This window comes from Hemiscyllium ocellatum, chromosome 7 (assembly GCF_020745735.1).
Source record: "Hemiscyllium ocellatum isolate sHemOce1 chromosome 7, sHemOce1.pat.X.cur, whole genome shotgun sequence".
Classification (NCBI taxonomy): domain Eukaryota; kingdom Metazoa; phylum Chordata; class Chondrichthyes; order Orectolobiformes; family Hemiscylliidae; genus Hemiscyllium; species Hemiscyllium ocellatum.
The window spans coordinates 84,394,535-84,419,111 of record NC_083407.1 but is presented as its reverse complement, the minus strand read 5'-3'; the positions used below and the strand labels follow the sequence as shown (position 1 = coordinate 84,419,111).

At 40.8% G+C, this 24,577-nt stretch overlaps 1 protein-coding gene across 11 annotated transcripts in view; it reads left to right on the top strand.

Moving 5' to 3' along the window:
• LOC132817169 (serine/threonine-protein phosphatase 6 regulatory ankyrin repeat subunit B-like) overlaps nt 1-24,577 on the top strand; it is a 224,617-nt gene that overhangs the window by 117,683 nt on the left and 82,357 nt on the right. For 7 of the 11 annotated variants that reach the window (XM_060827396.1, XM_060827393.1, XM_060827392.1 and 4 more), the window contains 7 exons: nt 4,282-4,396; nt 12,011-12,093; nt 12,829-12,946; nt 13,240-13,308; nt 13,699-13,839; nt 14,325-14,408; nt 19,758-19,869. In XM_060827396.1, the coding sequence (XP_060683379.1) occupies nt 4,282-4,396; nt 12,011-12,093; nt 12,829-12,946; nt 13,240-13,308; nt 13,699-13,839; nt 14,325-14,408; nt 19,758-19,869 (722 nt within the window). Of the gene's footprint in view, nt 1-4,281; nt 4,401-12,010; nt 12,094-12,828; nt 12,947-13,239; nt 13,309-13,698; nt 13,840-14,324; nt 14,409-19,757; nt 19,870-24,577 lie in introns of those variants that run through there. The other 4 variants (XM_060827397.1, XM_060827395.1, XM_060827402.1 and 1 more) reach the window with 2 other exon arrangements.

Genomic DNA, 24,577 nt, shown 5'->3' with positions numbered 1-24,577 from the left:
AAAGGCAAGGCTGGTAGGTGCAGGGAAAGCTGGATGACTGGAGAAATTGAGTTTTTAGTTCAGCAAAAGAAGAAAGCATATGTCAGGTATAGACAGCAGAGATCAAGTGAGTCCTGATAGTATAAAGGCAGTAGGAGTATTAGCGAGGTTTGAGAAGATTTGTAGTTCAGGTTGAGGTTCTGGGTGTAGGTTTGCTTGCTGAGCTGGAAGGTTCATTTTCAGATGTTTTGTCACCATACAAGGTAACATCAGTGAGCCTTCGGATAAAACACTGGTGGTATGGCCCACTTTCTATTTGTGTTTGTGCTTCCTTGGGTTGGTGACATCATTTCCCGTTCTTTTTCTCAGGGGATGGTAAATGGGATCCAAGTCAGTGTGTGTGTTGGTAAGTTCCAGTTGGAATGTCATGCTCCTAGGAATTCTTGTGCGTGTCTCTATTTGGCTCATCCTAGGATGGATGTGTTGTCCCAGTCGAAGTGGTGTCCTTCCTCATTTATATGTAGAGGTACTAGTGAGAGTAGGTCATGTCTTTTTGTGGCTCGTTGATGTTCATACTATAAGGTGGCTAGTTTTCTGCCTGTTTGTCCAATGTAGTGTTTGTTACAGTTCTTGCAAAGTATTTTGTAAATAACATTAGTTTTGCTTGTTGTCTGTATAGGGTCTGGCAAGTTCATTAGCTGCTGTTTTAGTGTGTTGGTGGGTTTGTGGGCTACCATGATGCTAAGAGATCTGAGTAGTCTGGCAGTCATTTCCGAGACATCTTTGTAGGGGGGGAGAGTGGCTAGAGTTTGTCTGTTTCACTAACCCAAGGAAACCCAAACAAATAAATAGAAAACATGCCATACCACCAGTGCTTCATGTGGAGGCTCACTAATGTTACCTTGTCTGGTGTCAATGTCTGAAAACAAACCTTCCAGCTCAGTGAGCAAATCTACATCAAGCAGGAGGAGTATAATTAAGAGGGAAAAAGGGAACATAAGATAGCTTTGGCAAATAGTGTTAAGGAGAATCCAAAGGGATTTTATAAATACATGAAGGACAAAATGATAACAATGGAGAGAATAGACTGCCTTGCTGATCTTTGAGGGGCCTGATGTGTGGAGCCGGGGGAAGATACTAAATGAGTATTTTGCATCACTGCTGAGAGTGAAGAAGGACGTATAGAATGTGGGGAAATAGATAGTGATATCTTGAAAAATGCCCATATTACAGAGGTGGTGGTGCTGGTTGTCTTGAAACACACAAAAATGGATAAATCTCCGGGACCTGATCAGGTGTACTCTAGGAACTCTGTGGGAAGCTGGGGCGGAGATTGTTGCATCTCTTGCTGAGATACTTGTATCATCGATAGTCACAGGTGAGGTGCGAGAAGACTGGCTAATGTGGTGCCACGATTTAAGAAAGGTGGTAAGGACAGGTCAGGGAACAGTAGGCTGGTGAGCCTAATGTCAGTGAAAGGCATGTTGAGGGAATTCTGACGGACAAGAATCTCATCCTTTTACTTTCTGATGTAGTTAGTTCCAACGTGTACAATGACCTCCTGCTGGTCTCTCTCCTCTTTTGAGAATATTCTGCATCCTCTGCGATATCCTTGATCCTGACACCAGGGAGGCAACATACCATTCTGATTTTTTCACTACTGGCTGCAGAAACCACTGTCTCCAAAATTGGAGATGTAGTGGACAGCAAAGAGGGTTACCTCAGATTACAACAGGATCTTGACCAATGGGCCAGTGGGCTGAGAGATGGCAGATGGAGTTTAATTCAGATAAATGCGAGGTGCTGCATTTTGGGAAAGCAAGTCTTAGCAGGACTTATACACTTAATGGTAAGGTCCTCGGGAATGTTGCTGAACAAAGAGACCTTGGAATGCAGGTTCATAGCTCCTTGAAAGTGGAGTCGCAGGTAGAGAGGATAGTGAAGAAGGCGGTTGGTAAGCTTTCCTTTATTGGTCAGAGTATTGGGTACAGGAGTTGGGAGGTCACGTTGCAGCTGTACAGGACATTGTTTAGACCACTGTTGGAATATTGCGTGCAATCCTGTCTTCTTCTTCTTGGAAAGATGTTGTGAAACTTGAAAGGGTTCAGAAAAAATTTACAAGGATGTTGCCAGGGTTGGAGGATTTCAGCTACAGGAAGAGCCTGAACAGGCTGGGGCTGTTTTCCCTGGAGCGTCGGAGGCTGAGGGGTGACCTTGTAGAGATTTACAAAATTATGAGAGGCATGGATAGGATAAATAGGCAAAGTTTTTTCCCTGGGGTCGGGGAGTCCAGAACTAGAGGGCATAGGTTTAGGGTGAGAGGGGAAAGATAATAAAGAGACCTAAGGGGCAACAATTTCTTACAGAGGGTGGTATGTGTATGGAATGAGCTGCCAGAGGAACTGGTGGAGGCTGGTACCATTGCAAGATTTAAGTAGCATTTGGATGGGTATATGAATAGGAAGGGTTTGGAGGGATATAGGCCAGTTGCTGGCAGGTGGGACTAGATTGGGTTTGGATATCTGGTCAGCATGGACGGGTTGGACTGAAGCTGTACTTCTCTATGACTCTGCCTCTAACTTGAGAGTCCCTTATCACACTCGATTGCTTGGAACCTGATATACCCCTCATTACATTAGAGCCTGTCTTGATACCAGAAACGTGGCTGTTCGTGCTACATTCCCTTGAGAGTCCATCACCCCTTCCATTTCTCCAAAACAGCGTACATGTTTGAAATGGGGATAGCCACAAAAGACTCCTGCACTGCCTGCCTTCACTTACCTTTCTTGTAGTTAACCCATTTCCCTGACTCTATCTGTAGCTTTTCTCCTTTCCTATTACTGCCATTCATCACAACCCGAATTCTTGTAAATTTCTCATTGCCTCTAACTGCTGGTCCAACTGATCCATTTGATCTGATATGATTTGTAACCAAAGACACTTCCTGCAACCATAATCATCAATAATATGGAAACTCTACATAAACTCCCACATCCAACAGGAAGAGCATATCACTCTATTAAAGGCCATCTTTGCTCCCTCGCAATCTACACACTTAGAAAATAGCACCATCCTTTTGCTTTTAAAAAGTGCTCCAGGCTAACTTAGTTCTTATGGTTTATATTTTTAAAATTTAATTGAGTCAGATCTCAATAAAACATTTCAAGAAATAACCCACTGTACTCACTCCTATAGATTTACAGCAAGGTTACACTTAAAAACTATGCACTTATCTGTTCTTGTGCTGTGAGCTCACCCACATTGGTTCCTCCAAGATCAGCTGTGGATTTTGCTGTTTGGTAATCTTTCCTAGATACACTTCGATGTCCAGAGATACATGAACTCAAATAACAAAAGCAATAACTGTGCAGATTCACTGGTGTGTCAGTTAGCAGTGTAGGTCTCTTGCACGCTCTCGCGCTCGCGCTTGCTCTCATATCATGTGGTCACTGCCTTTTGTCTGACGTCCTCCTTTTAACAAGGCTGTTGTTTTGATCTTTTGTTCCCAAAATTGCAAAACAACACAACAGCTTATAAAACAGTAATTGCTCCTGGAATGAGGAAATTATCTCAAAAAAAAAAGGAGCCGCTCTTATAGCCACAATTTTTTCCTGTCAAACTGTTCTTGTGCCAAGAATTTGAGCAGCATTCTCTCAGTTGACACAGTTTCCTCTGATTAATCTGACATGCCAATGTGAGGTTTTTTTTCCCTTCAGCTTCTCTCTGGGGTTTCACTAGTTTTACACGAAAATTATTCCTCTCCCCAGGTACAGTTCAAGTATGATATGGAATAGAGTGCACTTGAACATGAGGGAGAGGAAGCAAGGCAATGAAGTTTGGAGATAAATTTTTGTTTGCATGGTATATTGATTATAGGTCTCAAGTATTTGTTGAGGAAAGTAGGGATATGTTGTTGGTCAGAACTAAAAAATTGGAGGGGCTTGCTATAATAAAACAATGAGTCAGATTTACTGAGGTAGAGGGATAGGGCTATGGATGAATTTGAAAATGAGAACCAGCATTTCTACGTTAACACAGTTGAGAAAAGATAACCATTGGAGGTTGTCGTGTGTACAGATGCAGGATTAACTCCATTGAAAATTACATGGAGACAGTGAACCTAGAAATTATCGAGCTATAGATGGAGGTAATGGAATGAATATTAGCAAATGATCTTTGCAAGAGGGAAGACTTTCATTTTAAAATAATCTATATAATGGTACAGTACCAATACATTTGGTGCAGGTTATCTATATAATGTGTAGATTACACCTTTTTTAAATTTTTGTTTTCCTCTTAAAGGTGGTGAGATAGATTGTGTTGATAAAGATGGCAATACCCCTTTGCATGTGGCTGCCAGATATGGACATGAACTTTTGATTAATACCTTGATAACCAGTGGAGCTGAAACTGCAAAGTAAGTTTATGAATAGTTGATTGCATTCCTCTTCAGATTGCTGTTAACATCTCAATATTAGCAACTAGTCATCATTTTTCTGCTTGTTAACTTGGCATGTATGTTTACTGCAGTATCAATCTCAAAAAAAGTGCCAGTTTATTTCCCACAGGAAGGTGGCTTGAAGTGTGTATACTTCAATGCGAGAAGTATACGAAATAAGGTAGGTGAACTTGCAGCGTGGATTGGTACCTGGGACTTCGATGTTGTGGCCATTACTGAGATGTGGATACAGAACAGGGACAGGAATGGCTGTTGCAGGTTCCAGGGTTTAAATGTTTTAGTAAGGTCAGAGGTGGGGGTAAAAGAGGGGGAGGTGTGGCATTGCTTGTCAAGGATAGTATTACAGCGGTGGAAAGGACGATGGAGGAAGACTTGCCATCTGAGGTAGTTTGGGCTGAGGTTAGAAATAGGAAAGGTGAGGTTACCCTGTTAGGAGTTTTCTACAGGCCTCCTAATAGTCCGAGAGACGTAGAGGAAAGTATTGCAAGGATGATTCAGGAGAAGGGTGAAAGTGGTAGGTTGGTTGTTATGGGAGACTTTAACTTCCCAGATATTGACTGGAAAAGCTATAGCTCGAGTTTGTTAGATGGGTCGGTGTTTGTCCAATGTGTGCAGGAGGGTTTCCTGACACAATATGTAGACAGGCCAACAAGAGGTGAGGCTATACTGGATTTAGTTCTAGGTAATGAACCAGGCCAAGTGTTAGACTTGGAGGTAGGTGTGCACTTCGGGGACGGTGACTTTTACTCTAGTAATGGAGAGAGATAAGTGTGTACTGCAGGGCAGGAGTTATAGCTGGGGGCAGGGAAATTATGATGCGGTGAGGCATGACTTAGGATGCGTGGACTGGAAAAATAGGCTTCAAGGGAAGGACGCAAATGTAATGTGGAGCTTGTTCAAGGAGCAGCTATTGAGTGTCGTTGATAAGTATGTACCAGTCAGGCAGGGAGGAAAGAGTCGTGTGAGGGAGCTGTGGTTTAATAAGGAATTGGAATCCCTTGTTAAAGGGAAGAGGGCGGCCTATGTAAGGATGAGGTGTGAAGGTTCAGTTGGGGCGATTGAGAGTTATAAGGTAGCCAGGAAGGATCTAAAGAGAGAGCTAAGAGCAGCGAGAAGGGGACATGAAAAGTCCTTAGTTGGTAGGATTAGGGAAAACCCAAAGGCTTTCTATAGGTATGTCAGGAATAAAAGGATGACTAGGGTAGGTATCGGTCCAGTCAAGGATAGTAGTGGGAAGTTGTGCGTGGAAGCGGAAGAGATTGGAGAGACACTAAATCAATACTTTTCGTCAGTATTCACTCAGGAACAGGACATTGTTGCTGATGTGAATATTGAATCACAAGTGATTAGTATGGATGGCTTTGAGGTATGTAGGGAAGAGGTCTGGGGAATAGTGGGAAGGGTGAAAATAGATAAGTCCCCTGGGCCTGATGGCATTTATCCTAGGATCCTCTGGGAAGCTTGGGAGGAGATAGCGGAGCCATTGGCCTTGATTTTTATGTCGTCGTTGTCTACAGGAATAGTGCCAGAAGACTGAAGGATGGCGAATGTGGTCCCCTTGTTCAAGAAGGGGAGTAGGGATAGCCCTAGTAACTATAGGCCAGTGAGTCTCACTTCTGTTGTGGGCAAAGTCTTAGAGAGAATTGTAAGGGATAGGATTTATGAACATCTGGATAGGAATAATGTGATCAAGGATAGTCAGCATGGTTTTGTGAAGGGCAGGTCGTGCCTCACAAACCTTATTGAGTTCTTTGAGAAGGTGACCAAGGAAATGGACGAGGGTAAAGCACTAGATGTGGTGTATATGGATTTTAGCAAGGCTTTCGATAAGGTACCCCATGGTAGGCTACTGCAAAAATTACGGAGGTATGGCATTGAGGGTGCATTAGAGGTTTGGATTATGAATTGGCTGGCTGGAAGGAGACAGAGGGTAGTAGTTGATTGTAAAGGTTCATCTTGGAGTGCAGTTACTGGCGGTGTTCCACAAGGATCTGTTTTGGGGCCATTGCTGTTTGTCATTTTTATAAATGACCTGGAGGAGGGGCTTGAAGGCTGGGTGAGCAAGTTTGCGGATGATACGAAAGTCGGTGGAGTTGTGGACAGCGAAGAAGGATGTGGCAGGTTACAGCGGGATATAGATAAGCTGCAGAGCTGGGCAGAAAGGTGGCAAATGGAATTCAATGTAGCTAAGTGTGAAGTCATTCACTTTGGTAGGAGTAACAAGAAGATGGATTACTGGGCTAATGGTAGTCTACTTGGAAGTGTGGATGAGCAGAGGGATCTTGGTGTCCATGTACACAGATGTCTGAAAGTTGCCACCCAGGTAAATAGTGCTGTGAAGAAGGCATATGGCGTACTGGGCTTTATTGGTAGAGGAATTGAGTTCCGCAGTCCTGAGGTCATGTTGCAGTTGTATAAGACTCTGGTGCGGCCTCATCTGGAGTATTGTGTGCAGTTTTGGTCGCCATGCTACCTGGAAGGACGTGGAGGCACTGGAACGGGTGCAGAGGAGGTTTACCAGGATGTTGCCTGGCATGGTAGGAAGATCGTATGAGGAAAGGCTGAGGCACTTGGGGCTGTTCTCATTGGAGAAAAGAAGGTTTAGGGGAGATTTGATAGAGTTGTACAAGATGATTAGGGGTTTAGATAGGGTTGACAGTGAGAACGTTTTTCCGCGTATGGAGTCAGCTGTTACTAGGGGACACAGCTTTAAATTAAAGGGAGGTTGGTATAGGACAGATGTTAGGGGTAGATTCTTTACTCAGCGGGTTGAGAGTTCATGGAATGCCCTGCCAGTAGCAGTGGTGGACTCTTCCTCTTTATGGTCTTTTAAGCGGGCATTGGATAAGCATATGGAGGTTATTGGGCTAGTGTAGGTTAGGTAGGCTTCGGTCGGCGCAACATCGAGGGCCGAAGGGCCTGTGCTGCGCTGTATTTTTCTATGTTCTAACTCTCAAGTAAGTCATCATTGTTAGAATTGTAAGACTGAAAGACCATATTGTTTCTTTTTGCCTGATTTTGTTTTCTTGAGAGAAAGCAAGTTTCGCTTTTGTCCAAAATTATATAAATATTTGATTAAGAAAGTTCACATGAGCTTCATGAAGTATTTCAATTTAATTTTATGCACCCATATACCAAATTCACTCCACTATTTTTTGCTACCAGGATCTATCTATCTTTTGAACAAAGATTTATGTATTTTCATTGAGACCTGAAATATGATATAGTCTGTAGATTTGTAGCTGTGGGTATGTTTGCCAAGTTGGGAAGTTGATTTGCAGCTGTTTTGTCCCCTGTCTCGGGAACGTATTCGGTGCTTTGGAGCCTCATGTGAAGCGCTGCTGTACAATCTTATCTTCAGTTTATTTGGTTCAGTTCCAGCTGCTTCTGATTGTCAGTTCCAGTTGTTCATTATAGTGGCTGGTGTATTGGGTCTAGATCTGTGCTTGTTGATTGGAGTCTGTGAATAAGTGCCACACTTAGAAATTCTCTGGCTATCCTCTGTTTGGCTTGTCCTATGATTTGTGTTGTCCTTCTCATCTGTGTGTGTGGCTACTAGGGACAGCTGGTCATAGTGTTTAGTGGCTGATTGGTGTTTGTGGATTTGGATTGTTAGTTGTCTGCCTGTTTCTCCTGTATAGTGTTGCGTGCAGTCTTTGCATGGAATCTTGTAAATTACTTTCCTCTTGCACATGATAGGTATAGAGTCTTTTGTCCTGGTGAGTTGTTGTCTGAGTGTGGCTGTCATGATTTCCAGTGGCTGCAGAAGTCTGGCTGTCAGTTCAGAGATGTTTTTAATGTAAGGTAGCATGGCTAGTGAGTTAGTTTGTGGCATGTCCTCATCATGTTGTGTGTCTGTTTGGCATCTGTAGATGAAGTTGTGGGGATATCCGTTCTTTGTGAATACTTTGGAGGGGTGTTCTTCTTCCCTTCGCAGGTTGGCAGTGCTCCAGTGTGTCGTAGCCCTTTTGAACAGAGTCCTAATGCAGCTTCTCTTTGTGTGTGTTTGGTTGATTGCTATTGTAATTCAGGATCTGGTTGGTATGTGTTTTTCCTGTTCACTTTGCATTCAGCATTCTGTGCCCTTTCCACATCACATCTAGGAATGGGAGTTGAATTGTTGGTTTCCTCCTCTCGTAAATCTGATCCCCGTGAGCACTGTGTTGGTAATTTGGTGTGCGTTCTCTTAACGATCACAAGAGTGTCGTCCATGTATCTGATCCAGAGTTTGGGTTGGATTTGTGGGGAGGGCTGTTTGTTCCAGTGTCTGCATCACTTCTGCTGTGAGCCCATAGGCATTTCATCGATCCGTTCATCTATTCGGTTATTGAATGTGAAGTGTGTTGTCAGGCACAGGTCTAGTAGTTTGAGTATGCAGTTCTTGTTGATCGGTTCCCCATTGTGTTGTCTGTTTTGTTTGTCCAGGAGGTTAGCTATTGTCTCTCTGGCTCGACTTTCGTCAATTGAAGTGAACAGTGTTATTACATCAAATGAGCCCATCGCTTTGTCGTTGTCTGTGAAATATACGAAAAAATCAATAGGATACCTATAGGCTCACCCTTCTCTGGGCTCATAGCAGAAGCAGTGATACAAAGACTGGAACAAACAGCCCTCCCCACAAATCCAACCCAAACTCTGAATCAGATACATGGCCAACACCTTTGTTATAATTGAGAACAGAAATTAAGATCACACACTGGATTATCAATACCGAGCTCCCAGGGATGAGATTTACAAGAGGAAGAAACCAACAATTCAACTCCATTTCCTAAATGTGTTGGCAGAAAGAACACCACAATGAATGTATGACAGAAGTGTACAGGATAGCCCCACACACTAACTAGGTCCTGGACTACAACAGCAACCACCTGAACTCTGGGCAAAGAAGCTGCATTAGAACCCTGCTGAAAAGGGCTACAACACACTGCAGCACTCCTGACCCAAAAAGGGAAGAAGAACACCTCTCTCGAGAATGGATATCCCCACAATTTCACCCGCAGATGCCTAACAGACAACACAACAAAGACATGCCACAACCCAACTCGTTCGCCACGCTACCTTACATTAAAACAAATCTCTGAACTGACAGCCAGACCTCTCTGACTGGGATTCATGACAACCCATAAACTGGCAGCCACGCTTAGACAACAACTCTCCAGGACACAAGACACTATACTCTCCATTTGCAAGACAAATGTAATTTACAAAATTCCATGCAAAGACAGCACAACACTATATTGGACAAACAGGCAGACAATTAGCAATCTGCATCCACGAACACCAACTAGCCACTAAGTGCCACGGCCAGCTGTCCCCAGTGGTCCAACACACATGACAAGGACCAAATATTCAACTGGGGCAATGCAATGATCATATGACAAGCCAAACACAGGACAGCCAGCGAATTTCTAGAAGTATGGCACTCATCCACTGACTTCATCAATAAGCTCACAGACCTAAACCCAATATACCGGGCACTACAATGAGCAACTGGAAGCAGTAGAAACAGAACACAATAAGTTCCAGAAGAGACAATACAGCAGCAGCGCTTCATAAAAGGCTCCAAAGCACTGAAGAGGTCACCTAGACTGGGGACGAAATGTCTGCAAATCAACTTCCCAGCTCAGCAGTAGTTTTAAAGCAATATTCATTCCAGCTAAAAGTTGTCCCATTTAATGGTTTCATAGAAGAAACCTGGTTGTGTCAAAGTATTTTACTGGTAGGCATTCTCTGAAATGTAAATGTATGAATTCTCCCATTTTCTCCCTATGTTTTCTGGTGAAGAGCATTTTCAGTTCAAAATGAAGTTTGAATGCTACAATTCTGTATTGTTTATGTAATTAGTAAAATACTAACAACAATTGGCAACATAAATTGAAATGAATTGTTTGCTCGCCTGTTTGCAATTAAATGGTGATTTTAGCAATTTTCTGTGGGACTCATCCAGGGTGCAGTTTGATTGAGTTGAATAACCTTTTCAATGATGTTGGCATCCATGGGGTAAGCTCAGTTTGTGTGATGAATAATGGTATCATATTTGTATAACTTTTTTTTTCCATACTAATTTAAAATAAAAATCCATACTACAATAATACCTGAAAAGTGACTGTACTTCATATTTGGTATTCATTTAAGATTTAAATGTTATCATTTCCACTTTGGCTAGTTTATATTGTGGGTTGAACAAACTCCTGTTTAGATTAACATTATATCCTGAACAGGATTTTAACCTTTCACTATACTTTTATGGGAGATTTTTTCATTGTCTTGTCTATTTTGGGTATTCTGAAAGTTCTATGAAATGTGATTTGCTTACATGAGAAATGATGAAAATAAAGTTGTATTTTTGTTGAGGATCAAACTTATTTTCCTACTAATGTTGATGTTGAGCTTTGTAGTAATGGATCATCCATGGGATATTTTGACGAATTGAACTTATTTAAATTGTATGTTTGATATAAGTTGTGGCATATGTTGAACTGTTAGCAAATGTTGTGAAACATTTGTCCCATTTCATTGACTTCTTTTTGGTATACAGAGAAGCCTCTATTATCCGAACAAGATGAGTGGGCAATATTTAATTTGGCTAATTGATTATTTGGTTAATTGATTTTCTCTGGGACTTGGAGTTTTCTATGAAGTCTGCTCCCCATTCAGGAGACTAGGGAAAAGCGCACTGCACACGAGCCCCTGCCTGCCCCCAACTCAGTCCAACACCACCACCCTGCCTGCCCCCAACCCTGTCAGCTCCCACCCCGCCCTCAACACTGCGCCCCAACCTTGGTCCCGCAACCCTGTCCATCCCGCAGCCACCGTCCACGACCCCACCCCCCTCGGGGGTAGCCGGACTGTACACCAGCAGCAAGACTGCTGCTGCCTTTGTGGGGTAGGTCTCCAAATAGCATGCACACATGCACCTTTTTGACAGGTTCTACTGTACCAGACAATGTTAGTGAGAATATCTGGGAAAATTGCGTTTAGGGTTCACCTCTGTGTAGAACTCCAGGGAAAGTGGGCGAGGGGAGGTGGTTGGGAGGGGGGGTAGGTGTGGGTGGTTGGCGAAGAGGGCAGGAGTTCAGTCATTTAGAGACTGTGCCTGGCCTGTCCAGGTCTGTTCTCTGCAGCATTTCAGTGAGCCGAGTTCATTTGTAATCATTGTACCTGTGAACAAAAGACTCGATCAGGGTTGAAGCAGCTCTTTGACGTAATGTTTCTATCGGCACCTTGACATCCCCTTCAGATAATTGATATTCAGATAATCAAGGTTCCTCTGTATTCCGCCTTCTGCAGAAAATTAAATATATTGTGATACACTTCAAAAGTCAACTTTAGTCCTTATCTAAAGTTCCCAGACTTTAAAAATAAACTTTAGATCCAGCATGTGATCTTAATTTATTTGTTTTATTGTTCAAAATGATTGAATATATTGCTTTAGAATGCTTTATTGCTCACATAGCAAATTTATGTGGATGTCTTGTTGAAGTTTGTGCATTTAACAGGAGCACCTAGAAATTTAACAAAACCTAAAAATATTTTCAGTTATATGACACAACTGTGATGTTTGTTTCTTAGATGTGGCATCCATGGTATGTTTCCCTTGCATTTAGCAGCATTAAACGCACATGCAGACTGCTGCCGGAAGCTATTGTCATCAGGCAAGTATATTAAAAACAATTTAGGAACACTTAAATTTTATCAGTGATTGTAGTTTTGTGCACTTGGTTTACTGTTCAATGGCTTCCTGTTCTCTTCATTCTTTAATAGTTGTCTCATTATGATTGTAATCCTGTGTAACGCATCGTTTTCCTGAGTGGTAGTGTCATTACTTGGGTATCCTGTATTGTTTTAGAAATCAATGGCTCATTTGTTTATCTTGGCACGTGTTGAAACAATGCTAAATACTGGTAGCTGGCAATATCAGTTTCCAAATGATACTTAAAAAGCAATTTCTGTGCTTATGATTAATTGCGAGTTGACTAACTCAAATGCATTAATAAAGCATTTTGCTCATCACGCATTTATTTCATTAGTAATATGTGCTGCTGTTCCACCTAGCTCTAGTCAAGGAGTAGGAAATTTAGCCTGTCATTAAATATGACAGGATTTTTAGCCACACTCCTCCTTGGAGCCAGAAAAACTGATTATGCACTTTCACTATGAAATGTTTATGTTCCTCATACATATAGCATGGAGCAGGAATTGAATAAAAATAATTGAAATTTAATTGTATGCATCCAAATTATTTAGAATTTTAATTTGTATCCTGGTGTAACATCTTGGCTTTGAGGTTTAGGATCCTTTTTTGAAGGAACCGTTTGCTTGGGTAGCTTGTAAACCGTTGCCTATGCTAATTGATTTCTGTCTTTGCAACATTTCTTGCGGTCTACTAGGACAAAAATATAGCATAGTGTCATCATTTAATAACGAGCACGTGCTGTCTGCAGGCTTTGAGATAGACACCCCTGATAATTTTGGAAGGACTTGCCTTCATGCTGCTGCTGCAGGAGGGTGAGTTTGAACAAGCATGCATTCCTCAAGTGCAATTTAATATTGCTTTTTTCTCATTGTTTTATTCAATATACATTTAAATCCCAAATGTAATTTATATATTTTTTCATGGAATTTCTCAGATCTTTGAAGTAGTTAATTTTACTATTTATAGCTGTTTTACTAAACCTTTTCCCAGCTCAAGTAATATTTGTTCCCATTATCTTGCTGGTTAGTTTGGATTTTGACCTTATTGAAAGAACGGTTTGTTGTACACCATCATGCTCTAACATACCATATATTTCATCTCACAGCAATGTTGATTGCATAAAACTACTACTGAGTAGTGGAGCGGATTTCAATAACAAGGACAAATGTGGGAGGTGTGTAACTTATGCTCAACTTTTGTAATAAGTCCAGCGAATATAGTTAGTTAGTTTATGGCTGTGCTGAGCACAGAAGCCAGCAGCATAATTTTTTTTGCTTGTTTGCTTTCTCAACTATTTAACAGGTTTCTATAGAGGAGCATTTCAAAAACTGAATATGAAAGTCAAGGATACGCACATATATGTATGTTAATGATTTGCTGACAGCAAATCGTTAATGTGATCAAGTCTGAATGTTGCAACTGAGATGTTTCATTTTATTTCTAATGTTCCTGCAAAAGCAGATTGATATGCTTAGGTCACAGTATATATTTGTAAAAAAAAACAATTCTTGTGGTTTGGGCATTCCTGAAATTGTCAATAATGCATATATCTGATGTTTTGCAGGACTCCATTGCACTATGCAGCTGCGAATTGTAACTACCAGTCTATTATGACGCTGGTGTCAACAGGGGCCAATATTAATGAAACAGATGAACGAGGTTGCACAGCTTTGCACTATGCTGCAGCATCTGATGTGGACAGAAAGTAAGAGCATCTCGTGGTCTGGAATTGAGTTTATAACTATAGTGCTAGTGATTTCTGCACTGTTATCACGACAAATTAAGACTTTAGTTGTTGCATAACAGTCATTAACTGACTTTGAAAGCCTATTAGTTTTTACATTTCATGGATGCCAGAAAAGCCCTTGTGATAAATTTTCAAAGTAAAATGCGGCACGGTGGCAAAGTGGTTAGCACTGCTGCCTCACAGCGCCAGAGACCTGGGTTCAATTCCTGACTCAGGCGACTGACTGTGTGGAGTTTGCATGTTCTCCCCGTGTCTGCATGGGTTTCCTCCGGGTGCTCCAGTTTCCTCCCACAGTCCAAGACTAAGGAATTGCAATTGAAAAACACTTTAGAAATCCTCAATTCTTTTTCTAACAACAGAAAAAGTAAGTTAACAATGGCTTTATTTTGAAATTTTTGTTCATTAAATAATCCAAACCTCCCTGAATGTTTGATTCCTTCAAGGAGAAAAAGTATCTTGGCGAATTCAGATGCAAATAGTGAAGAACTTGATGACTCAAATGAGAAAAAAGAGAAAGAGGCCTCCTTGTAAGTTGAAATTTTCCAGACATAAAAGATGAACTAAAACTTCTAAGATAGTTCTTACTGCTCCTTTGGCCTTCAGTGCTACAAGTTTTAGTTTTTAACTAGCACCTGCTCTAAATCGGGAATGGAATAGTTTGCTTTGAACTTTAACAGTGAAAGGTTTCCTTTGTATCTGAAATGTTCTATGCTGTGATAATATATTCTGCTGGTTGCTCATGTTTATCGGAAATGGGTGCACTGCCAAATTGAGCAGGTTTATAAAGTTACTGCAGTAAATACTGACTTAAATTTGACTCATTTACCATTATTTTGTTTAAAAGCATTTAAGTGAAACAGTGATATATTTATTGTGTTGAGTTTCAGTTGAACATTGTTTGTCAGACTTGTTCCCTGGCTTACCAGTTTTCAAGTCCTTGCCTTCTGCCCTCACATTCTGGACATTTGGCCATCAGTCTGTGCACTGCCCCTCGTTCCTCTTTTCCATGCTCATCTCATTCATGCCCTACGTTGTTACCTTTGAGGTTTCTGGTGTCTTTCTGTTCTGCTCCATATTTTGCATTCTGTACTGACTTCTGGGCTGCACCTAGTGACAGAAGCCACCTGCTCCAACCAAATTCTGTCACTAGATGGAGCTTGGTCAATTTAAACTTCATGAGATGAGTAGAATTTTAACGTAGTTGAATTTACAATACCTGTACTTGCCTTTTATATTGTATTTTGTCTTTATTTTTGAAAGTATTTTATTTTAGACATTATCTTATTTACAATGCAAGTATTTAAGAATTTACACCATTTAAGTTTAATGTTAAGTTGTTTCCTACAGAGATCTTGAACTACGTAACTACATAGCAGCATGCAGGTTGAAAGACAGTACTGTGTTTGTGCACTCGCTGAAATAACATAAATCAAATCACAAAATGTAAACAAAACACATTTTGTGATTTAGTTTGTTATTTCAGCTAGGAGTACACGCATATGGTCCTGTGTCTTTTAACCTATGTGGTGTTTCCAAACAAAAAACATCTACAGGAATCTAACTCGGGCTTGAACGTTACTTCCTCTAGGAATGCATGCTTCATTCAAAGTTGTGATTTTTATTAATGCAAGCATGACTTTGTGAGGACTTGCTGTATCTTTTAATTGCCTCATTTTACATTTTTAAAAACATTTTAAGTGAGGATACCTTTAGATGCATTCGTGTATCCATGCACGCAGTATTATTGGTTAAAATACAGCTTCTTTTCTTCTTTTTAAATTGAGTTCAGTGAAAATAATAAGAGTCTTCCTGCATCTGACTGAAAGTGATTGACCATTTACCCTTCTGTAATATTAAACGATTCCTTTCTGACCACTACTCATCTGCTGAAATGTTCATTGATGCCTTTCTTTATTCCTCCTTTACTATTTTAATGCACTTGTGTCTGGCCTCCCAAATTCTCTCTCTATTAATGAAGTCATCCAAAACTCTGTTGTCCGCATTCTAATTTGTAGCAATTTGCCTCAGATTTCAAATTCTCATACTTACTTTAAGATCTGTTCATGCCCTGGCCCATCATTTTCGGTAACCACCTGCAGCTCTATATTCCTCCAAAATAGTTGCACTCTAATTCTGACCTACGAATGTCTCCAGTTTTAATTGTTTTATAATTGGTCACATCTTTGGCTGTCTAAACCCTAACTTCTGGAATTTCTTCCTAAAGTCCCTCTGCCTTTCTACCTGGCTTTTCTACTTTTGGCACTCCTTGAAGCGTTTCTGTTAACATTTCAGTTTGGAATTTACCAAGTATGCTGTGTTGTCTTGCAGTGGACTGTTGGTGTTAGAGGTGCCTTTCTTCCATTCATTTGGCTTTTTTTGCACAGAAGGCAGTCATACTTTTGATCTTGCGCAGGATGGAATTTCATAAATCAGGAACAAAATTAGATATGTAGTTGGAGATTTCAATCCTACAATGGGTTCAGAGCATTTAACTAATGGGATTGCACTATGTTGGAAATTAAAAATTTCCATCGATGTAATACAAATACCATTCTAATGTTTCAGTTGGCTGGACAGCTGTTTTGCAATGCAGAGCAATGCCAACAGCTTGTGTTCAATTCTTACACTGGCTGAGGTTACCATAAAGGTCCCACCTTCTCAAACTCCCCCTTAAAGCCTAGTTATCCTCAGGTTGAACCACCATTAGTCATCTCTCCCTAATGAGATTATGGTGATGTTACATCACTTCTGATATTGGAAGTTAAGGTGTGTTGGAAAATGGTACTTTGGAACTTCTTGGTCATTTTGTATTTGCATGGAAATTTGTGCTGATGGTATGGATTACAAAGTGTGCAACAGAACTAACTTCCCTTGCCACTACCATGGTCCAAAGTGACTATTTCCAATGTTAAAAGGGAAAAGAACAGTATAATTTCATATGAACATCTGAGCAGGCAAAATGCAAAACCATATTGACACTTTATAAAGAAACCCATTACAATTGATTCTTGAATCCAATCATCCACAGTCATCCTCAAAGCAAAAAGAACAATCCGACATAATTGAAGTCATCACTTGAAGTTATTTAGTTGCATGCACTGTAAAGGCTCTGAATATTTGCTGACAGTCTGCTTTAAAACAACTTGTTGCACTTTGTTCTCTCAGGTCAAACCCTGACTTTATTGTGAAACCTGCTGACAAGAATGGTGCTGTTGCTGTCTGTGGTATGCCAATCTCTACCTTGCAGAAGCTGAGCACTCGCTTTCAGACACTTCCTCCTACTGGATTATGATTGTCAAGCTACTACTACTCATAGTGTCTCTGACCTGACCTCCTCTGGAAATCTCTCCTCCACAGCTTCCTACCTCAGCCACCCTCTCCAAGCCCCTTTCTATCTTTTTCCCAACTATCTACAAATAAAATTAATCTAAAAGACCTATCATTTCTGGTTGTTGCTGCCCTTTACAATTTATTTATTCCTATCTTAACTCAATTTTGTCTCTCTGCGTATATGGGAAGAAATTTACTGAAATATTCTGATTTTCTGGCTAGTTCCATAATTCACAGTTTCTGGATTCATTCGCCATCACTTCACCATGGACATGCAATTCCCCTGCATGTGCTCCTCCTCCAGGATGGTATGACAATCCTGTTTTTTCATTGGAAAAAGGCTTGAACCGTTCCCATCCATCACCATCCTCCTTCACCTGCACTTTGAGCAGTTCCTTCTTTGATTCAAATGTGAAATACCGTAGATAAGAGTCATAGAGATGAACAACATGGAAACAGAGACTTCAGTCCAACTCGTCCATGCCGACCAGATATCCCAACCCAATCTAGTCCCATCTGCCAGCACCCCAAACCCTTCCTATTCATATATCCATCAAGATGCCTTTTAAATGTTGCGATTGTACTAGCCTCCACCACTTCCTCTGGCAGATCATTCCATACATGTACCATCCTCTGAGTGAAAAAGTTGCCTCTTGAGTCTCTTTTATATCTATCCTCTCTCACCCTAAACCTATGTCCTCTAGTTCTGGACTCCCCCATCCCAGGGAAAAGAATTTGTTTATTTATCCTATCAATGTCCATCATGATTTTATAAATCTCTGTAAGGTCACCCCATAGCCTCCGACTCTCCAGGGAAAACAGCCCTATCCTTTTTTTTTAGATTAGATTAGACTTACAGTGTGGAAACAGGCCCTTCGGCCCAACAAGTCCACACCGACCCGCCGAAGCGAAACCCACCCATACCCCTACATTACCCCTTACCTAACACTACGGGCAATTTAGCATGGCCAATTCACCTGACCCGCACATCTTTGGACTGTGGGAGGAAACCGGAGCACCCGGAGGAAACCCACGCAGACACGGGGAGAACGTGCAAACTCCACACAGTCAGTCGCCTGAGTCGGGAATTGAACCCGGGTCTTCAGGCGCTGTGAGGCAGCAGTGCTAACCACTGTGCCACCGTGCCGCCCACAAATCTGTTCAACTTCTCCCTATAGCTCAAATCCTCCAACCATGGCAACATCCTTGTAAATCTTTTCTGAACCCTTTCAAGTTTCACAGCATCTTTCTGATAGAAAGGAGGCCAGAATTGCGCACAATATTCCAACAGTGGCCTAACCCATGTCCTGTACAGCCGCAACATGATCTCCCAACTCCTGTACTCCATACTCTGACCAATAAAGGAAAACATACCAAACGCCGCCTTCACTATCCTATCTACCTGCGACTCTACTTTCAAGCAGCTATGAACCTGCATTCCAAGGTCTCTTTGTTCAGCAACACTCCCGAGGACCTTACCATTAAGTGTATAAGTCTTGCTAAGAATAGCTTTCTCAAAATGCAGCACCTCGCATTTATCTAACTTCATCTGCCACTTCTCAGCCCATTGGCTCATCTGATCAAGATGTTGGAAATCTGAAACAAAGTGCTGGAGAAATTCAAGTCTGGCATTTGTGGAGAGAGGAGTTCTGAAGAAGTGTCATGTCAGGCTTGAAACTTTAATTCTGTTTCTCTGGCATTTTGTTTTTCTCATCTTTAACTTGCTCCATTTTCTCCAAGTTATGTGTGACTGTCTCTTTTGAGTTATATGTAACATTCTTAACTTACCTTGCTTCATTTCAGTGCCTCAATTTCTGAGGATAGGCTGTTTGCTAATATTCATTACTGACTCCCACAACTTCCTTGACTACTTTTCCTCATGCACTGTTTCCTGTAAAGACACCATTCCACCTTCCTAGTTTTGTCATCTCTGTTGCATCTGTTTGCACATGCAGTTCTTTCCTGTAGTAGGAGCTGGAGAAATGGATAACAACTTATTGACTGTCAGGTGGCTACTTTATACTTTGTAGTTTCTATCATAAGAAAGCTCAACTCTTTGTCTCAATTTTTCTTTTGCCCTTTCATCATAATCATTTAAAGTTAATTCATAAACTGTGCACTTTAATCTGTTAATGATTTTTAGTTTAAACAAGTTGTTATTACATGCAATGTCATTTTGGAATAGAACATTTCATGCCAATTCAATAATGACTTTCTAGGGTTTGGTCACCTGAACTTGGCCGACGTCCAGCCTGAATAAACTGGACTTAAGCACCACTGCCATGATATGATATGGGATGAATGGTGGTTAGGATAGATAGGTCAGATGGATCTATTTACTGAATTTTTGCAATGCAACCAGGTCTTCAGAAAGTATAAGCTGTGAATAGCTTAGGCTGGAAGAAGTGATTGTATCTGCCAATTGGAAATTGTATTAATGTTGAGCAGGAGTGATGCTGTAAGGTGTGGATGGAAGAAGGGATGGGATAAGAGAGGGAAGAATAGAACACTGCTTAATTCTAAATCTTTTGTCAAATGTGTTACAGCTGTTTGCAATATTTACTTCACAATGATGCCAATCCAGCAATACGAGACAAGCAGGGTTATAATGCAGTTCACTATGCAGCTGCATATGGGCATAAGCAATGTCTGGAACTGGTAAGCGATACAATTCATATCCCATGTAGTCTCTTCATCAAAAGAATTATGAAATTTATTGCAACCTGAAAGTCATTTTGCTAAAGTTATTATGGATTGTTTGACGAAGTTAACAGCAATACAATGCATTTATGATGGATACAAATAAATGTGTGATGTTTATCTATAATTTCAACTTGAAGCTTCTTTCAATGAGTTTTTTTAAACATAATTTCTCAAGAACAATTGCTATCAAAGCATTTGGGGCAAGTGATCATAATTCTATTAATTTTAAAATAATTATGAAGTGGGATAGAATTGATCAAAAGGTTAAAGCTTTAAATTGGAGTAAGGCCAGTTTTGATGGTATTAGGCAGGAACTTTTAAAAGTTGATTTGGAGCATGCTATTCACAGGTAAAGGAAGATTTTGGAAATGGGAGGTCTTTAAAAATGATATAACAAAAGTTCAGAGACAGTATATTCCTGTTCATGTAAAGGGCAAGGTTAGTGGGTATGGAGAATGCTGGTTGTGTAGAGAATTTGAGGCACTTGTCAAGAAAAATAGAGGCATGTGTCAGGTATAGATAACTGGCATAAAGTGAGTCCCTACAGGAGTATAAGGGCAGTAGGACCAAACAGACGATATAAATCAGGATGGCAAAAAGTAAATGTGAGATAGCTTTAGCAAACAGAGTTAAGGAGAATGCAAAGAGGTTCTATGACTGTATTAAGGGCAAAAGGGTAACTAAGGAGAGAATAGGGCCCCTGAAAGATCAACGTGGCCATGTATGTATGGTATCACAGGAGATGGGTGGGATACTAACCACATATTTTGCATCAGTATTGAATGTGGAGACCCACATGGAAACTAGGATACTTGGGGAAGTAAATAATAATGTGTTGAAAAAGTTCATATGACAGAAGAGGTAGTGCTTGAGGTCTTAAAACATAAAGGGAGGTAGATTCCCAGGACCTGAATACGTGTTTGTCAGGATTTTGTGGGAAGCTCAGGAAGAGATTGCTTTGCCTCTTGCTGAGATATAGTAATATGGTACCATTATTTCAGAGAGGTTGTAAGGAAAAGCCAAAGAACTATAGATCGTTGAGCCTTAAATCAGTGGTGGGTAAGTTGTTTTTGTGTGGGGAGGGTGGTTCCTGAAGGACAGGATTTACATACTTTGGAAAGACCAGGACTGAATAAGGATAGTAAATATGGCCTTGTGCATGAGAAATAGTGTCTCACTAACTTGATTACGTTTTTTGAAGAGATGACAAAGAAGATTGAAGGTAGAATGATAGACATCTATACAAACCTCCTCAAGGTGTTTGACAAAGTTCCTCATGGCAGACTGATTACTAAAGTTAGGATTCGGGGGGAACTAGCCAATTGGATACAAAATTGGCTTGAAGGTAGGAGACAGAGGGTGATGGTGGATGGATGCTTTCTAGACTAGAGGCCTGTGAGCAGCGCTGTGCCACAAGGTTCGTTGCTGGGTGCACTGCTTTTCATTTCTATAAATGATTTGGATGTGAATAAAGGAAGTATAGTTAGTAAGTCTGCAGGTGATACCAAAATAGGTCATGTAGTGGACAGTAAAGAATATTATCTCAGACTACGATGCGACCTTGATCAGATGGACTGGTGGCCCGAGGTGTGGTAGATGGAGGTGTTGTATTTTGGTAAGACAAGCCAGGATAGGATTTATACAGTTGATAGTAGGGCCTGAGGGAGTATTGCCAGTCAGAGGTTTGGTAGTGCAGGTTTGTAGTTCCTTGAAAGTGGGGTCACAGGTTGGCAAGGTGATGAAGGCAGAATTTGGCATCCTAGCCTTCGTTGATCAGAACACTGAGTATAGGAGTGAGATGTGCAGGGCATTGGTGAGGCCACTTGTAGAATACTGCTTACAATTCTAGTCACCCTTCAATATGAAAGATGTTAAATTCGAAGGGATGCAGGCAAGCTTTACAAGGATATTGCTGGGACTGGAGAGTTTGAGTTGTAGGGTGGAGCATTGGAGCTGAGGGGTGACCATAGAGAGGTTTATAAAATCTTGAGGGGTATGGGTAGTGAATAGCCTTTTTCCTTCCTAGGATAAGGGAGTCCAAAACTAGAGAGCATAGGTTTAAGGTGAGAGTGTTCAGATTTAAAAGGGACCTGACGGGTAACTTATTCACGCAATGGATTAGATTAGATTACTTACAGTGTGGAAACAGGCCCTTCGGCCCAGCAAGTCCACACCGACCCGCCGAAGCGAAACCCACCCATACCCCTACCCTTACATTTGCCCCTTACCTAACACTACGGACAATTTAGCATGGCCAATTCACCTGACCCGCACATCTTTGGACTGTGGGAGGAAACCGGAGCACCCGGAGGAAACCCACGCAGACACGGGGAGAACGTGCAAACTCCACACAGTCAGTCGCCTGAGGTGGGAATTGAACCCGGGTCTCTGGCGCTGTGAGGCAGCAGTGCTAACCACTGTGCCACCATGCCGCCCACAATGGATGGTGTATATGGAACGAGCTGCCAAAGGGAATAGTGGAGACGGGATACAATTACAACATTTTAAAAGGCATCTGGATGGGTATATGGATGAAAAGGTTTAGAGGGATATGAACCAAATGCTGACAAATGAGACCAGATCAGATTAGGATTTCTGGTTGGTGTGGATGAGTTGGACCAAAGGGTCTGTTTTTGAATTGTATGACTCCATAACATCAAACCATTAGTCTACATTATAAGCTTGATATTGCTTCATTTCATTATCATAGTTGAGATTTTTTATTTAAACTTTATTTTTCTTGAACTGGTTAAAGTTTGCCAAGGACAAAGGAGGAATATATGTTTATTTTTATTTTTCGTGTGCGGCACGGTGGCACAGTGGTTAGCACTGCTGCCTCACAGCGCCAGGGACCTGGGTTCAATTCCCACCTCAGGCGACTGTCTGTGTGGAGTTTGCACATTCTCCCCGTGTCTGCGTGGGTTTCCTCCGGGTGCTCCGGTTTCCTCCCACAGTCCAAAGATGTGCGGGTCAGGTGAATTGGCCATGCTAAATTGTCCGTAGTGTTAGGTAAGGGGTTAATGTAGGGGTATGGGTGGGTTGCGCTTCGGCGGGTCGGTGTGGACTTGTTGGGCCGAACGCCTGTTTCCACACTGTAAGTAATCTAAGTAATCTAATCTAATCTAATCTAATGTGTAAATATGGTCCACTGGCCATTAACTTACAATAATCATCTTGTTACACATTACAAATTTCTCATGAAATGTAAAGTCTTCCTTTTAACTAGTGATTCAAGATTTTAAAGTTTTAAAAATTCTCTTAACAAGTAAAACATCTAAAATGCTTTTGATTAGCACTTTTCAAAATGTTAAAAATTACATTGTGTCTTCTCTTGATCTTCCCAAATGCCACAGAAATTAGTTCATAAAAAAATCTCTCAAATTAAAAAAACATTTTTGTGGTTATGTTAGGCACCTTCACTCACCCCAAAAAGATCAGTAAAATTAACCATTTTTGAAGAAACCCTTGTTATCCCCTGCATTGCTATCTTTTGAGAAACAATGACATATAATTGACAAATAGAGAATGTGCACATTTTGTAAGGGTATATTGAAAACTTTATATTTCAAAGCTTAGATATTTGATAAATTCTCAATCTCAGCCATTTCATGTTGATCGTGTGCATTCTTGCCATATGTTGCAGTTGCAAAAGTACTGAATTGAAATTCAATTGAGCCCTTCTGTGAGCCTGATTTGAAAACGCTCAACTATTCATCAATATTCAGAGAGCCACAAAAGTTCCAGATTTCTTTCTTGTGTGTGAATTTCTCTTTTTAGAACCTGCTGCAACTTGATTTAAAAATATAGTAAAGGAACTAGTTCAATACGTTGTAGGTGTGTAAAGTTATTTGACATTCTGCGGTTGAGAAATTCATGTGGAGCTATGTATGGAATGGAATGCAAGATTAGCTTTTATATTTTGCACTGCTGAACAGCTGAAAAACAGCTGTTAGTAGCAGGAGTATATTGGAAATTAATGCATAGTTCTCAATAACTCAGTATCAAATTGCACAGCAATCCTTGCCAAGAATGCATGAAGAGCAATATGCAGTATCTGTACACTACTTTGTTCTATTCTAAATAAATCAATGAATGTTTGTATTATTAAAATGCATTTTTTGTGTATTACTGCATGGAATTAACTTTATTATAAATGTCTGGAATGCACATTTTAAGATTTTATAATTGCTAAAGATACCTTGTAAATATTACATGGAATTGACTCTTTCGTATCAAGCTTGTCTTTCAAAACTTCCATGACCTGTTTGAACTGAAGAACATGACCCCTGAAACTGTTGGATTCCCAGAGAGATTTAAGAAAAAACGATTATACTCACTCATAGTGTCAGCAACCCAATGTTGTAGGAAACTCCAAAGTACTACACCACTCTGACTGAAGAGATGTTTCATCAGAGGAACGCAATTGAGAGCAAGAGAAGGCCATTCAGCCCTTCAAGCTCCACCTTTCGTTATGATCATGCTGATTCAATTTAGTATCCTATTCCCATTTTTGCCTCACCACCTTTGATCCTTTTTAGCCCCAAGAACTACATCTAGCACCTTGAAAACATTTCAGTGTATTGGCCTCAACCCCTTTTTTTTGTGCAGAGAATTCCACAGGCTTACCATTCTTTGTTCCTTAGCTCTGTTGTAAATGGCTGAC